Source organism: Sitophilus oryzae, unplaced genomic scaffold, assembly GCF_002938485.1.
Source record: "Sitophilus oryzae breed Bouriz unplaced genomic scaffold, Soryzae_2.0 scaffold_170_pilon_pilon, whole genome shotgun sequence".
NCBI classification, from domain to species: Eukaryota; Metazoa; Arthropoda; class Insecta; order Coleoptera; family Curculionidae; genus Sitophilus; species Sitophilus oryzae.
In genome coordinates, this window is record NW_022146402.1 from 992,344 (window position 1) to 1,009,690 (window position 17,347).

A 17,347-nucleotide genomic window follows, 5' to 3' on the forward strand; every position below is an offset into this window, starting at 1 on the left:
TATATTAGGTGCTTTATATTACTATTTAAAAATTATATTTACTTTTACTGGCATTTACTTTAAAAAATAAATGAAATATTTCTTCGCAAAAAACTACATGTAAGAAAATTAGCATAAACAAAATACAAACATCGTTAACTTTTTTTTTTAAATTGGCACGTGTAAAACTTTTATTTTAATTTTCTCACCCCATAGTTTGAGTTCGATAACCATTTACTTAACCACATTACTTAAATATGATTATTAAGTTCAACTAATTCATATTATTAAAACATCTAAAATACAAATATGTATTTTTAAAATTAATTGTAAGTTCATCTCATCTCTCTTAAAAATTCTACTTCTCAAAATTTCCCATTAAAAAATAGACCATATACCATATAAAATTAAATAATTGAAAGATCGGACTACGGAAAACCACACAACTTTTCGGAAAAATTTTGACCACCTGCACATGCACACAATCGTCAATAAATAAAATTAAAAAATAACTACTATTTTAGTATTTTAACTATTTTAATAAACGCAAAAATAGCACAGTATTTATACGGCGAAGTTATAAAAATTTGGAAGAACTAATCAGGCACTGACGCATACAAAAATCAAACGAATACTAAATTTCATTTATCAGAACATTCGATAGTCGTGGTTCAACGATAACCATTTAGTCGCACGGCGAGGTTGTCACATATGCTTTAGTATACAAATGAATGAATGATTTTATTCGAATAAAACCATTCGATAGTTGAAATCATTCATTCATTAACCATTCGATAGTCTAATTCATTCGATAGTTCCCATCGCTACACTATATGTATATATTACTTTCGTTTTCCAATCCCCTCAGCCTTTGAATGTCTATTAAGCTGTCAATGTCAGTTAGTAGACTCACTACAGGTTTATTAGTTTTCTTGTTGTATGCGGCCGGAATTTTTAAAACCAACTGAAATGCACCAACCTTATTGGTTTTATATTATTTATCTTTACCTCACTTATTAGTCTTATACCTCACCTATTGATATCATTACCATTTGATTCTAGCAATGAATGTATATGTCACATTTTGTAAGGAAAGGGGAAAAATTACAAATTATTAAACGCTAAGAAACGCTCGAAAATAGCTATCTAATGGAAGAGGACGTGGAAACTTAAATGATGTAGGCGGCTGTTATTAAACGTCATGCTGTGTCCCAGATGGATTTATATGGTACACAGTGGAGAAAATAGAGATAGAAATAGGAGAGTCTATAATCATTATTGTTATTTTGTAATGGATTGGATACCGGGTGCGTCTCAAAAGTGGCTCACCCCTATAACTTTTTTATTTTTTCAGATAAAAAAACGAGATTTGGTATGTTAGTATACGACATAAATTGGGATTGATTGGTGTATTCAATTGTTTTTGGTCACTTCCTGTTTCACCGGAAAAGGCTACGACTTTTGATTTTTAAATGGCACCCTCGGTATTTTTATACTTTATTCGATAGAAAATGACATTCTGAATAGAATGACATATCATATGTCAACTTTTGACATTCTCGCTTAATAAAAAATTGTATATTAAAATTTAATCTAGAGTGCCATGGCTATGTTAAAAACACTAATTCTTCATCAAGGAGCCTTGGAAAAATAGATTTGATCGTCTAATGTTTTTAGTGTCTTGTCCTGGCCAGTTAGAAAATGCTCAAATCGTATTTTTAATCATATCTCAATTTTTTCAAATGGAACGAGTGTGGCTCATTAGCATATTTGGAAAATATGCTAATGAGAAAAGAATTTTTTTTTACTAAAATACTAAATCTCGTTATTTTAACTAAAAAAATAAAAAAGTTATAGGGGTGAGCCACTTTTGAGACTCACCCGGTATATAAAAGTCAGACATTCCTTAATGATTTATTTGTACCTATTACAAAATTGCAGTATTTAAACTATGCTTTAAACATTAATAATTTTAGAGCTATTTTAAGGTGCGTATTCACTATCCGAACGAACGAACGATCATGTATGCATAAAATAATTAACTAGAAAGAAGTGTCAACTCTGTGTTAAATCGTGGAAACACGATACGCCACCGAAAGCCTTCGTTGTCGTCTGGAGAACTAATTTTCCAATTGACAGGTTGACATGATAAGGACATGATGGCTTAATTTTCATTTCCGTTTCCGGTTATTCAATGGCGGGCCCTCTTTCAGTTCAAATGTATTTTGTATTTTTTCTTTTCATAAATAAAACCAAAAAATAATTTATTCACATATATTTATTTGAAGTATGGAACAACGTGACTAAATAAACATAAAAATATAGAGGATTGTATTGTTTCAATACCAATTAGTTAATTATATGTACTTTTAACGTAAATTAGTTAAGGTATAAGCATGACTTACAGTAATTTGTAAATAAACACACGTATTCGCAGACTTCAAGGACAGAAAACGGACACAGGGACATGAAAACGGGAGCCTTATACAAAAACCTGAAAACAGAAAAACAAATTTTTTTATACTAAAATTAACAATCTAAAAATATCAATAGGTATAAAATATAAATATACTGTTTAAAAAAGCGTCCATTATTCCCAAAGAGACCTGGCTTATAAATCAAAAAGAAGCAAAAAGAGACTTTTAGTCGGATAACATAATCAGATTATCAGTCCGATTTATTGCATTATTGACAATAAATCGCACATATTGGAGATAAATGATGTTGGCTATAGTTAAAAATGATCTTACCTTGCTGTAAATTGTTTCCATTTTCAAAAAAATCGCCGATCAAAGAGATTATAACACCATTTTCTTGCATCTAAAAAATGTAAAAACAGTGTTTATTTACTACCTATTTTTCATATACATGGGACATACCTACTACTGCAGAAACGTCATTTTCTCCAGGATTCTTCATGTAATATATATTTTATTTACTTTATTACCTTTTATATTTATAAATTTCAGCCGAAATATTAAATTGAACTTCCAAAACGAAACTAAACGGAATAAATTAAAATGGCGTCGAATATTTTCTAATTTGTTCTAGAACAAATCTGAAGTTGTCTCTGAAACTGAAATCTGTCAATTCTAAACTGTGAAGTTAGACAATAGTTAGACAAAAACAATGCTGTCCTTGTCTAGGAGAATGACAGGAATGACACTAATGACTGTTTCCAGTTTTCCTATTTCACTGTCACCCCCCTGGTAGTATGGACGGGACCGGATTTTAGAACCAAACGAAAACACCTTAACCCATTCGTTTGCGAACGCCTTTGATGTACCGACTCGAAACGGATGGCCGAGCGAACGAACAAACGAACGACCGCATGCGTTCGGTCCCCCGTCCAAATATACCGAATTCCATTCGTTCGCTCGCTCGTTCGTTCGTTCGTTCGGATAATGAATACGCACCTTATGATCATTTTCTGAGTATTGTAGGTATAACCTTTCAAATATCGATTTTTTTTTATTTTTCACAATATTTTTCGCACTCTATATTAAGAGAAAAATATGTTGAACAGGAAAGGCTCTAAGACCCATCCCTGCCTAACTCCTGTATTTGTTAACAAGGGATCGCATCAGTGATCCATGATGGGATACTCTTGACTTACTGTTGTCTAAATACCAGCAATTATTACTACAATCACAGAATATCTAGCTACGCAACAGAAGCCTCGTTACATGTATAAAATTGTAGGTAGCAAAAGGAGACAGGCTTTTAAAGCCTGTCTCCAAATCAGATATTTTGATGCGGTAGTTTCGCTACTACATAATAGAGGGCAATAAATTTAAAAGAAAACAGTTTTCTACAAACAAAATTTAAAAGAATTTTGTGCAGTATTGCCATTGTGTAATTCATATCGTAATACTTCCTGATAAAGCCTACCTTCAAATTTGCTACATCATTTAAACATATTAAAATAGATCAGAGCTGTTTTTTTCAATTTGCCATGTTAGTTGGAATTAAATCTTATTAGCTAAATTACAATCACTTCCTGACGTTTGATTGTATAATTGAATCCTGAATTTTCATTGTAATTCGGCGACAATATAATAAGTGTTGTTCTACTATTATGATACCACTTCCTGACGTTCGATTGTGTTCATACCAAGTTCATATCGTATAATCGGGAAAAAACGGCGTTAGCGATGGCTACGAATATCGCTGTCATTTTATATGTAAATTTATATGGGAAATGTCATCGATCGTCCTTTTCCAGCCAACTGGACGCCGTTTTTTTCGGTATCATACGGTATTTGATATATACTTATATTTCATGACATTACAATATTATGGTACCATGAAGCATATCAAGTGATATCTTAATATAGTACCATATTACGATACATAGCGTTCGATTGGGCTTAAACTTGGTATTCTATATCTTCAGTGACATTGTAATATTATGGTACCATGGAGCATATAAAGTGGTACCTTCGATAGCACCATATTTGATGACATAGCAATATTAGGTACATGGCGGCAATAGGGCTTAAACTTGGTATACTACGTATTTTCGGTGACATTGTAATATGATGGTACTATGATGCATATAAAGTGGTACTTTAAAATAGTACCATATTTCAATGCCATTTCCTGGCGATTGAGCTCATATTTGATATATACTTGCGTATTTTTTATGAAATTGCATTATTATGGTACCATGAAGCATATCAACTGGTACCATAATATAGTACCATATTATGTACATGGCGTTCGATTGGGTTTAAATTTGGGATACTACGTATCTTCTGTGATATTGTAATATTATGGTACCATGGAGTATAATAAGAGGTACTATAATATATTACCATATTACGATGCCATTTCCTGGCGTTCTATTGGGCTTAAACTTGGTATACTACGTATCTTCGGTTACATTGTAATATGATGGTACTATGATGCATATAAAGTGGTACCTTAATATAGTACCATATTTCAATACCATTTCCTGGCGTTTGATTGAGCTCATATTTGATATATACTTGCGTATTTTTGACGACATTGCATTATTATGGTACCATGAAGCATATCAACTGGTACCATAATATGGTACTATATTACGTACATGGCGTTCGATTGGGCTTTAAACTTCGGATACTACGTATTTTCGGTGACATTGATGTAATATGATGGTACTATGCATATAAAGTGGTACCTTAATATAGTACCATATTACGATACCATTTCCTGGCGTTCGATTGTTCTTAAATTTGGTATACTACGGATCTTCGGTGACATTGCAATATTATGGTACCTTTAAGCATATCGAGTGGTACCATAATATAGTACACTATTATGATATCATCTCCTGGAGTTCGATTGGGCCCAAATTTGGTGTACTTGCGTTTCTTTATAAAGATTTGTTTAATTAATAATTTTAATTTATTTTACGATTTTTAATTTATTGTTCGATGTCGTGACAGCAACTTTTATGCCGAACTAATATATTATTAATTGTACCTGTGTCACTTTTTAAAATCTACCTAGGCCTATATAAATCACGCGGCAAACGGAAGAAATTTGTTATTATAGTATTTTTTAGTCAGTTAACATTTTTTGTACTGCATTTTAATAAATTATTTCCATTATTATTAAACTTATATTTCATTACTAACGTTCCAGCATTAATAAATATCACTATCAATCGCCCTGTATATTATTAATTTTAAAGGTAATTAAAGGTATTTTCTTAGTTAACATTATAATGTAGTGTATATTAAAAATGTATATGTTTTGTAATAATATACTTAAAACTATTTTAATAGCCAAAGGAATAATTTATATAAGTGTATCTGACAAGAAAAGAAGAATAGAAAGAAACACATACTGCTTTATACACAATAAAAAGAATGGGATGTCAATTCAAGTCTTTTTGAATCTGGCAACTGTGCATATTTAGCCGAGCTACAAGGCCGTCGACGATCCGTCGATCCAAAACCGAAAGTTCAAAATTTCTAATTATATTCTGATTATGATATTGTCGCGCCATCTAGTATTCTATTTGTGCAATTTTAGTTCTTTCATTTCGAGTATTTTTCTGTTGCGTAGCTAGATATTCTGTGCTACAATCAATATTTATAAATTCGATGAAATATTGAAACTTATGGACGACATTGTCTTTTCAAATAAAAACGTTGTTTAAATTGCTCATTCCCATTCGAAGCTAATAGTGACTAACGATTGCATTAATTGAAGTAGAGAAGAAAAGTTTTGACTCTATTTTCCATTACCTTTAATCCGTCTGAAAGCCTTTATCTCTCGCATAATCATTCAGAACCGAGTTCTAAACTTTTCAATTAATTTTCTTTTCAAACCATTACGACGATTCTCCACTAATTATCCAATAAAGAACACAAAGGAGCCGAATTTTAATGCATTAAAGTCTTTCTTTGGCGAGCGTTAAGGAATCGTGAAAACTTTTTATTGAGGATTTTCCGAGGACAAGGAAAATCATAATTTCATCCAATTTATTTCGCATTAAAAAGTGAATAAATTAATCGCAAACGAGTTTGAGTAGTTTGGTCTTTTCGTTCTTTTATTTTCATAAGAAAAACGATACAAAACTTTTATGTTTACTTTCTAATAAAAACTGCCCTTATATGGAATGTCAGATATTGAAATTAAAATTCTATTTTTCATTTTAGTCAGCTTTTTTGGTATATTTAGGTGAATTAGTGATTTATTTTGCTGTTGTAGAACGAAAGATTCCAACACCCAACTGTAATTATTTGCTTCATCTATCTAAATTATTTCCAACGTTACAATGTTGCCGCATCTTCGTCGTTTTAAATGGAACAACCATAATGGAAAATTTGAAAAAAATGTAAAAAAACAAGATTTTTAAAATCATTTTGAGGCCAAAATTGAACTTCTTTGAAATAAATAATAATAATTATTATCATTGTTTACTTCAATTATATTTTGTGTATATACAGTATGTCCTCGAATTGTCTTTACAAGAGAAAAAACTTTTTTAATGCATTCTATATTCAAATTTCCATGCCCTTTATGACAAAATTTGATAAAAAAGAACATAAAAATATGGTTTAATTTTTTTCCAAATTTAAAATTCAAAAGGCATTTCTATGGAAATGGAATCTCGATTTTGCTCTTTGATAGATGGTTATTATTAATTTTGACTAAAGTCATATTTTAAATTTTAATCATAAAGTCATTGTTTTTAAATTTTCTGATTTTTTAAAATAACGTAAAAGAAAAAAAAAATGCTCTTGAAATTGTTATATTGACGGGTTTTATAAGTTTTAAAAGTCAATTACGCTGTACTGTTCAGGTCGCTCTCAGGGGTCGGGTAAAGCGGGTGTGTGGTGGAAGGAAATATATATTATATTTCAAAAATCTGCCTAAGGTTTAGCCCGATCCAGTCGTGTTAAGCCACACCCAAAATTCCAAACACACGTGCTTGGATTAAGCCTTGATTAAGGTTTGCAGAGCTTCAGCATTTGCCATAAAATAGCGAGAGTGTAACAAATTACAAAACCATATAAATTATATATCACTGTAATCACAAAACTTCAATCTATTTCCGTATTGTAACGGAATTTTTTAAATTATATCTTTATTTTCGAGAAAATTTAGTTCAAACATAAGGACTATTTGTATTATGTTTGACCATCAAAATCTTAAGGATTCTTGCCACTTAACTGCTAATATAGAAATTTAATTCTACGCTGTGTTTGTCATAATGCGGATCAACCTGCTCTCACTACCGGTTTCGGAGCCCTACTCCATCATCAGGTGAGCTTGGGAGATCCACAAAATGACAACCACAGCGCAGAGATAGTTAATTCCGACTTGTCGGAAAGTATCGGTTAGATATTAGTGGTACGAAAGTACTACCATTGCACGCAGGCCGCTATCTTCCGTTCGGGACTTAATATCTAACCGATACTTTCCGACAAGTCGGAATTAACTATCTCTATAGCTGTGGTTCTCAATGGGGTGTGATTTTAGAGAGCTTTGATGATGCGGGTAAAGAATGATATCCTATATATTTTATTATATATATATATATATATATATATATATATATATATATATATATATATATATATATATATATATATATATATATATATATATATATATATATATATATACTTATATATATAAAGCAGGGGGTCCTACAGCTTCTGCCGCATCCCGCATTTCGACCTCCATATTGCTCGATTTTGCCATTCTTCCTGGTTAATAGCTCTGTCTCTCATATACTGGTCTACTCCATCTAACCACGTAGTTGTAGGTCTTCCTCTTTTCCTTCTGCTTTGGGGACGAAACTCCATTGCCCTTTTTGGCCATCTTTCCCCTCCCATTCTTTTTACGTGCCCATACCATAGTAGCTGTCTCGATTGCTGGTATATATTCGCCTTGTTCTTTGCCTGATCTCCTCATTTCTAATGTGTTCCATCCTTGATATGCGACATGCTCTTCCGAGAAAGTCCATCTCCACTGACTCGACCATCCTTCTTTCTTTTGCTGTAAATTGCCAGCATTCGGCACCGTATGTTAAAATTGGCTCTACGATTGCTTTGTAAATCCTTATCTTTGTTTGGATGGATGTTTTATTTGACCACAGGAGATGGTTTAAAAGACCGATTACTTTCTTACCTTGTTGAACTCTACTATATATATCTTTGGAGTTCCCTTCTTCAGATACAATACTTCCTAAATATTTATATTCGCTACACCTTTTAATTTCATGTATATGTAGTTCAGGATCTTCAGTTTGTTCTTCTCCTACTTTCAGGTATTCGGTTTTTGTGAGGTTGATATTGAGTCCCCATCTGTCGTATTCTTCCACAAGTTTCCTGAACATATAGTCGGCATCCTCCTCACAACCTGCAACAATAACTTGGTCAGAGGACCTTGTTCTTTGCAGAGGCAAAGAACAAGGCCGATAGACAGTGGTTGTCAATCTCTATTCCCATAGCTCTATTCTTCCTTCTCCAGTTTTTCAATGCCTCCTGGATATATATTTTAAATAAGGTAGGTGATAAACTGCACCCCTGTCTAAGTCCTTTAGATGTCAGGAAGGATTCCGATAGGAACTTCCCCTGTCTAATCATACTTTTTGGATTTTTGTACATATTCCAGATTGCATTGATATATGTTTTACTCACATTTGCTTCAACCAAGTTTTCAAATAATTTCTTCAAAGGCACCGTGTCATAGGCTTTCTCTAAGTCTATAAATACCAGATGCGTGTCCAAATTTCGAGCTCTCCTTTTTTCAATTATTTGTTGTAACACAAATATGTTGTCTGTACAAGAACGTCCAGCGCGGAAACCACCTTGTTCTTCTATTTCTTCAAAGCTCTCTTCTACTCTCTCTTTTAATATCCTGCCATACAACCTTCCCATTGAGCTTGTCAAACTAATGCCTCTGTAGTTGCTAGATCTTTTTTTGTCTCCTTTCTTAAAGATAGAGCTGATGTACGCCAGGTTCCAGTCTTCAGGAATGTTTTCGTTTTTTATCAGGCATCTGTTGAAGATATCAGCTAGTATTTCCAATAATATATCGGGTCCCTGCTTTATTAGCTCAATGAAAATGTTTCCCGGCCCCGCAGCTTTTCCATTTTTTGAGTTCTTCAATGCTTTCTTTATCTCGTTTACACTTATTTCATTTACATCTATATCTTTTGCGTTTTTCAAATCTGGCCCTTCTAGTTTGAATTCTGTCCTGTTTTCTGTCAGTAACTGTTTGTAATGGTCTTCCCACTTTTCCATGCTTATAAATGTTAAATGCCGAATGCTTATTTTGCTACTTTTTAGGACTAGTGAAATGGACTCTTAAGGAATAACTCTTCATCTGAAATAGCCCTAAAATTATTAATGTTTAAAGCATAGTTTAAATAGTGCAATTTTGTAATATGTACAAAAAATCATTAAGGAATATCTGACATTTATATATGTCCAATCCATTACAAAATAACAATTATGATTATAGAACCCTCCTATTTCTATCTCTATTTTCTCCACATATAAATCCATATGGGACACAGCGGGACGTTTAATAACAGCCGCCTACATCATTTAAGTTTCCACGTTCTCTTCCATTATATAGCTATTTTCTAGCGTTTAATAATTTGTCATTTTCCCTCTTTCCTTACAGAATGTGACATGTACATTTATTGCTAGAATAAAATGGTCATTAACAAAAATCAAAAAATTCCCTATCGTATTATTAACTTGTGACTGAGCAGAGAACTATAATTCCTCTACCCGAATTGGAGAAACCCCTATTATTTTAAAGGGATTGGAATAAAGAACTTTAACCCTAAAATACGAGCCACAGTGTATGTGGCTGCATGGCGATGGCGCCTTAATCTCCTGCATGCAATTTCGTCTGCTAACAGGGCTGTCACGTGCAACAGGTTGTCAGATTTATCGGCTCCCAGCAGTGCAATAATTAGCCAAATTGGAACCGCGCTACGTATTCTCTATTTCGTAAGGGAGGCATAAATATGGGCCAGAGTTCAGTAATTGAATTCGGCTTTCGAATTGATAGAGATCGCCAGAGATGGGTCTTAGAGCCTTTCCTATTCAACATATTGAGCGCTCTCTTAATAGAGAGTGCTGCCATCAATATGTTGTACAAACTGCAGGAAATAGGAATGGGCATTAGATAGAGATACGACGGCGGTCTGTTCAACATAAAAGACACCTAGCAAAAACACGTGTACAATTCAGCACAGAGCTTCAGTACGCTGATGACTGTACTCTAGTTGCCAAAATGTTACAGCAATTACAAGAAATTCTGAACAAATATATCTGGGCATTCAAGGCTTTGGGCCTTAAGCTGAACATCGACAAAACTAAAAGCATGCGCACTCCCCCGGAAAATCACAACAATGCTATAAAAATCGGAGAACTACTGGAATATGTAGCGGAATTCAATTACCTCCGTAGTTTGATTTCGGAAAAGACCAATTTCGACTCTGAAATTCAGCACAGAATTAGCAGCGCCTCAAGAGCATTCTGGAAATTAAAAGACAGGGTTTTCTACAATCATGACTTGATTAAAATTGAATGAAACAGTGTACCGAGCAATAATAATCCACATCATCTTATATGAAAACGAAACCTGTGTGGCGTACCACAAGTTGCAACATAGACTCCTTAGACAACTGTTAAGAATCAAATAGTACCAATAGTACAAAGGTAGCTGCGAGAGCGCTGAAGTCATTATTACTAAATCCCGCTTAAGATGGTCTGGTCACGTATGCAGGATGCAAGACAACCGCCTACCGAAATATCTTCTTTACGGTGAGCTTGTAGATGGTAAGAGGAAACCGGGTGGACCACTCTAAGGGTACAAGGATATTTGCCACGAAAACTTGAAGGGGATAAGCATGCAGAATCAACGATAATCAAAAAGTAAAGAGGCAACACAGTAAGGAGATTTTTGAATGTCAGGAGTGCGGAAGAGAGATAAGATCACGTATCGGGCTTTTCAGTTACACAATCAATGTCCTGTTTCCGAATAGGGACGAATGGGATAAGCCGAGAAACGGCTTATTATTTGCGGAAATGTGTTGGTACACGGACGGGTCCAAAAACGATAAAGGATCTGGCGCAGGAATTTACTGGAGCAGTCCAAAGACTGAGATCTACCACAGTCTTGGAAAACACACCACTATTTTCCAAGCTGAGCTATATGCGATTGAAACCTGTGTGCAACTGCTGGTAGAACAGCAATACACCGGGAAAACAATAAGCATATTTTCGGATAGTCAAGCCGCGTTGAAAGCACTTGAGGCAACGAAAAGTACGTCCAGGACAATTCTTCATTGTAAGAAACTACTCAATATATTAGGAGATGGAAACAAAGTGTCGCTAATATGGATACCGGGACATGTCGGCCTAGAGGGAAATGAACGTGCTGATTCCCTCGCCAAAACTGGTGCAGGCTCGCCATTCGTGGACCCAGAACCGACACTTAGCGTACCAAAAAATCTCGCATGAAGGCTCTGTGAATGGGTTAGGGGTGTAACGCTTCGGGACTGGTATGACAGTCCCGGAATGGAACATGCCAAAACAATCCTAGCAGGGCCATCCAAACGTAGAACAGATGAACTCCTAAAGGCTGGTATGAACGGAGCGCGTACGCTTACTGCAGTATACACGGGCCACTGCCGGCTGAGATCACACCTACAGAGGATGGGACTGGTGGAAGACGCCGAATGCCGACTCTGTATGGAAGATGACGAAACAATGAATCACGTTATGTGTACCTTCCCTGCTGGGGGCAGGACCAGGTTTGAGGTGTTTGGCAAACCCACGCTAGACCTATCAGACCTAGAAGACATATCACCCTCGGACATAACGGCCTATGTTAAAAGGCTGGGTCTTGAGGGCGAACTTTAATGCTCTTTTTCTATTAAAGATCTTGTAGAAACTGAGCCACAATAGGCCCTCGCGGCTCAGTGGAGGGTCCCACCTGGGACTCACTCTTAGTAAAATACAAAAATACAATACGTTTTAAAATATATTCAGAAATTATTATTTCAAGGAATTTATTACGAGTAGAAAAAATATTGTGCTGGGTTGGCGTTGGTTTCTATGTAATTTGACAAATAAATAAAGTTGTCTCTTTAGTTGTCAGTTTTGGGTCAATATTTTTTAAATTACCAACAGATATTCAGGCCATAAAATAATTAACTAGAAAGAAGTGTTAACTCTGTGTTAAATCGTGGAAACACGATACGCCACCGAAAGCCTTCGTTGTCGTCTGGAGAACTAATTTTCCAATTGACAGGTTGACATGATGGCTTCATTTTTATTTCCGTTTCCGGTTATTCAATGGCGGGCCCTATTTTAGTTTAAATGTATTTTGTACTCTTTCTTATGATAAATAAAACAAAACAAAATTTTATTCAAACATATTTATTTGAAATATGAGACAACGTGACTAAATAAATATAAAAAATATAGAATTGAATGATTTCTACAGCAATTATTTAATTATATGCAATTTTAACGTAAATTAGTAAGGTATAAGCATGACGTACAGTAATTTGTAAATAAATACACGTATTCACAGCCATCAGGGACAGAAAACTGGGGCAGGACATGAAAACGGGAGTCTTATACAAAAACTGAAATCAGAAAAACAAATTTTTTTATACTAAAATTAACAATGTAAAAATATCAATAGGTATAAAATATAAATATACTGTTTAAAAAAAGCGTCCATTATTCCCAAAGAGACCTGGCTTATAAATCAAAAAGAAGCAAAGAGACTTTTAGTCGGATAACATAATCAGATTATCAGTCCGATTTATTGCATTACTGACAATAAATCGCACATACTGGAGATGAAATGATCTTGCCTTGCTGTAAATTGTTTCCATTTTCAAAAAAATCGCCGATCAAAGAGATTATAACACCATTTTCTTGCATCTAAAAATGTACAAAAACAGTGTTTATTTACTACCTATTTTTCATATACATAGGACATACCTACTACTGCAGAAACGTCATTTTCTCCAGGATTCCATGTAATATATATTTTATATACTGTATTACTTTATATTTATAAATTTCAGCCGAAATGTTAAATTGAACTTCCAAAACGAAACTAAACGGAGTGAATTAAAATGGCGTCGAATATTTTCTAATTTGTTCTAGAACAAATCTGAAGTTCTCTGAAACTGAAATCTGTCAATTCTAAACTGTGAAGTTAGGCAATAGTTAGACAGAAACATTGCTGTCCTTGTCCATATGGCCATACTTGTCGTCACAGAATGACAGGAATGACAGTAATGACTGTTTCCAATTTTCCTATTTCACTGTCACCCCCCTGATTCAGGCTGAGGCGACAAATGCCATGTCCAAACTACTTCAATTTAAATCCCGAATAACTTATGACAAGAAATACAAAAATTTTCAAGAATGGAAGCAATTAAAAAACGTGCGAGAAGAAAGATCAAGTGAAAACATACTTTTAGCATATTTTTCTGAAAAATCAATGAAAATGCAGCCGTCCAGTTTATGGTCGTACTATTCAATGCTAAAAAGTACTATACTGGTCACTGGTCAATGAAAACATTGATATTTTAAGGTTAAGGATAAGCTATACCATTTAAATTTCCGTAGTAGTATAGTAGCATGGTACAAAGAATACAAGGTATGATCGATAGCGGCTCCAATTTCGTTCAGTTCGCGCATACCACCTGTGACGTCACTAGGAAAATAATGAATAAATAAAAAATAAAGAAAGTTGACAGGAGATCTGCATTTTTTGGGGTTATGGTTAAGAATTGTTTATTTTTAAGACTTTTTAGTTCGTTTAATTTAATAATTACTAAAACCAGCAGTTCCAAAAATATATTTAAAAATAATTATCTATTAACATGGATTTGGACGATAATAATAGGTAAGAATACTAAATTTATTTCTATATTCGGTATAAAATTGTTTATTAGGTTTTTAGTTTGCGATGTTTATGGTAAATAATTTTCATGTTCATTGCCTCTGAATTCACATGAGGACAGAGATGAGGATATCTATGGAAAAGTAACCACAAGAGGAATTGTTACATCATTTAAAAAATGTTGGGAAGTTGAAGTTTCCCATCGAAAAGTAGAAAATGCCAATGCAGATGAATGTATTGTAATTGTGATAGAAGTAATTCCAAGGGTGAAGTCTATTATAATTAGTGACCTGTGCTTCTTTTTATATGTAGATGTTTCAGGTTTTGAGAATAAATCGGTTGAACGAAACCCAAAATTTAGAGGAAGTATTTGCATACCCAGAATTGACCATCAAGGATTATATAGCTCAAATTTCCTTTAATGGTAGGCAATTATTCAATGCAAATTAACTTTTTAAGTGACTGAAATATTAAATAGTTTACAATATGGTATATCACTAAAAATATATTACTTTTAGGTACAATTAGTGCCCGATACATTTCAAAAAGTAGAATATTATTTTATATTAAATGAGGTGTTGTACCAACAATCAATTTATATTAATACCGGAGATTAAAAAATAACAGAATAAATAGTTCTTTTTTTTATACTACAAAAATAAACTATAGAATACAACAGTATTTAAAAAATAAATAAAAAGTTATGTCCCGGCCGAGATTCGAACTCAGGTCTCTCGCTTCCTAGCCCGACTCCTTACGCACTGCTCCACAGTAACTTGCTTAGCGATAATTCAATGACGGTATATAAACAAAAAAACAGGTTTATAACAATATCTTGACGATTTGAACTGGCGCGCGGAGAGTGCTGACCAATAGCGCCAGTTATCACCTGTGACGTAGCGACCAACCTGCGCAATATCATACCTTGAATTCTTTGTACCATGGTATAGTAGCATCTAAACTTTGTTGATATAGCCTCATAGCTTTCTTGAAGCAGTCATGTAGCGGTTACAAACCGAAAAAGTCAAACATTTTAAACCCAGAAGATATCGTGAAATTTCTTTGCACTGATTTTTTTTGCATTTAATCTACCCTTGCGGTTAAAGTACTATTTTATCTACTGTTTTTGATAGATATAAGGTAATTTTAACAGTTGCTATGGAAAAAATTATAAAATTCAGCGCTTGTATTCAAATTGTCAAATTAATGAGTAGTAAATAACGGCATCGTTTTAAAATACTAATTCTCCAAAGCAACTACAGACACCTGTGCGCCCCATTGTGGCAAACGCAGTTTTAATGGTGGGGGCTTCATCAAAGTTGCGTAGTTAAAATCAGCTTACAACGTTGATTGGAGGACCCTTTCCTATAAAATCCGTTTTCATTGCGAAACCGGCGATTTTACGGCTTTTAATCGAGTTTACTCTAAAAAGGGGTGGAATTTTGATTAGGTAAAGCGGGATAACAAACAGGCGGAATTTAATAATTTTGCATAATATTGCAATTACTTAACGTTTCGTGTTAGGATTTTGAAAATTTGAATTAGGGAAATATTAAATCTCATTGTGCTAATTCACTTTCTGAGAGAGTTTATTATTTTAACCATATTTTTAAGTTTTTAAAAATGAAAATGCAATATACAGGGTCCGGAAATAGCGCGTCGGGCATCTGTAGCTCCTAGAATAAAAAACTTGAGAATTTTGTTTAAGTGCAAACCTAAAGTACGTACCTGGATGTATTAAAGGAAAATATTTTAACTTCTATAGGGTGGCTAAAAAAAGTGTGAGTACCTATATCCTATATAGATAATTTTTTTTAAATGTAACACCCTGTATATTATTGCATTTTTGGCTTCCTTTCAGATCACTTTACATAATCCTAAGATATGAGTAAATAGTTTTCGATAGTTTCAGAGATATTAATATATAAATAAAAAATATATATTTTTCAACGTTCCTTAAAATGGTGATGATAAAGCAAAGCAAGAATTTCCATTCACATACAAACTGGATAAAATTTTCTCACATTTATGTCAGCATGAGAAAAAAACAATATGGCGATATTATTATAAAACTTGGTAATATTTGAGGGGTAGTTTCATCTCGTTGGAATTTGAATTTCGAAAAATCCGGTTGCCAAAAATAAGTTTTTTACATCAAGCAGTTTAAGCAGAATCGTGGTTAAGAAATTACCCAACTTTTTGGAACACCCTGTATGATTTTCAAAAAATTTCAAAATATGCAGAAAAAACAAATAAATTATGCTTGTCCAAGCGTTTTCCCGAAAGACTAACCGTTTTTTAAATAACAAATATTGTAAATATTTGCGGGGTGTTTTCACCCTCTTGGAATTTGAGATTCGAGAAACCCCTCCTTATCGAACCTCTACACCCCACAGTCAATCCGTTTGCCAAAAATCAGCTTTAAACGTCAAGCAATTTAAGCAGAATCGTGATTACTCAATGGTCATATTTTATGAAACACCTTGTATAAATTTATAAAAAAATCTTAAAATATGTAAAACAACAAAATAAAATATACGTGTTTAAGAGTTTTTCTGAAAAACTCACCGGTTTTTAAATAAAAAATATTTTAATATTTGAGGGATAGTTTCACCCTCTTATTATTCGAGTCTCGAAAAATCCCTTCTTATCGAACCTCCACACCCTAAAGTCAATCTGTTTTCCAAAAATCAGCTTTTTACGTCGAGCGCTTTAAGCAGGATCGTGATTAATCAATGACCAGATTTTTCAAAACACCCCGTATACATTTTTAAAAAATCTTAAAATATGTAAAAAAGCAAAATAAGATATACGTGTTTAAGCGTTTTTTCGGAAACTTGACCGTTTTTTAAATAAAAAATATTGTAATATTTGAGGGGTGGTTTTAACCTCTTGGAACTGGAATTTCGAAAAATCCCTTCTTATCGAACCTTGAGCGAAAACTGAGCTTCTAACGTTGAGTGGTTTG

General features: G+C 33.6%; 1 protein-coding gene across 1 annotated transcript in view; it reads right to left on the reverse strand.

Moving 5' to 3' along the window:
• LOC115881259 overlaps positions 1 to 9,731 on the reverse strand; it is a 41,718-nt gene extending 31,987 nt beyond the window's left edge. The window contains exons 1-2 of the mRNA XM_030898676.1: positions 9,074 to 9,731; positions 8,614 to 8,844 (exon numbers count right to left, since the gene is read on the reverse strand). Coding sequence (XP_030754536.1) covers positions 8,614 to 8,844; positions 9,074 to 9,731 — 889 coding nt within the window. The remainder of the gene's footprint in view (positions 1 to 8,613; positions 8,845 to 9,073) is intronic.
• Between the last annotated feature and the right edge of the window lie 7,616 nt (positions 9,732 to 17,347).